Below are 575 nucleotides of genomic sequence, written 5' to 3' on the forward strand. Positions count from 1 at the left end.
TTTAGTAAGTATTTACAATTTTTATCTTATTAAGAAAATTAATTAATTTGATCAATCATTTACATAATTTTATATAGATGAATACGCAAGAAACGACGGCGATTAGTCTTTTAATGGAGAATGTAATAAATACCAGTACAAGTACAGAACAAGAAAATTTAAGTACTAGTGAAACAGATTGGAATAATAGTAGTCATTCAACCAGTAATACATCTTCAAGCAGCGAAGAAAATGATGATATCTTCTTTCCTCTAATGAAATATTTAATCAGTGGACGTAAAAGACATCGGGTTGAACATTACCTTCACGTTGTGGATAATTGGACAGATTTAGAATTTAAGGAGCACTTGCGAATCAATCGCATTATAGCAATTCGATTAATAGGTAATATTTATTTATAAAATAAAATTTTTGTTTTTAAACATTAATTCACAATATTGGAAACCTATAATTCTTTATATATTCTAGATGAATTGCATGATAGTGGATATATTCCTTCACATTCATTTGGAGTTAAACCGATTGAAGCAAAACTCTGTTTTCTTGTATTTTTGTGGCATTTAGCGAACACAGAA

The 575-nt window shown here is 28.0% G+C and overlaps 1 protein-coding gene across 1 annotated transcript; it reads left to right on the forward strand.

Annotated features, from left to right (window-relative positions):
- Positions 1-77: 77 nt before the first annotated feature.
- Positions 78-545, forward strand: LOC108770791 (uncharacterized; the record flags this gene model as incomplete). Its single annotated transcript, XM_018522544.1, has 2 exons — positions 78-384; positions 469-545. Coding segments are annotated over 2 exons (384 nt in total), but the record flags the coding sequence as incomplete, so codon positions are not given.
- Between the last annotated feature and the right edge of the window lie 30 nt (positions 546-575).

This window comes from Trachymyrmex cornetzi, unplaced genomic scaffold, assembly GCF_001594075.2.
Source record: "Trachymyrmex cornetzi isolate Tcor2-1 unplaced genomic scaffold, Tcor1.1 C3782630, whole genome shotgun sequence".
In the NCBI taxonomy this organism is placed as follows: domain Eukaryota; kingdom Metazoa; phylum Arthropoda; class Insecta; order Hymenoptera; family Formicidae; genus Trachymyrmex; species Trachymyrmex cornetzi.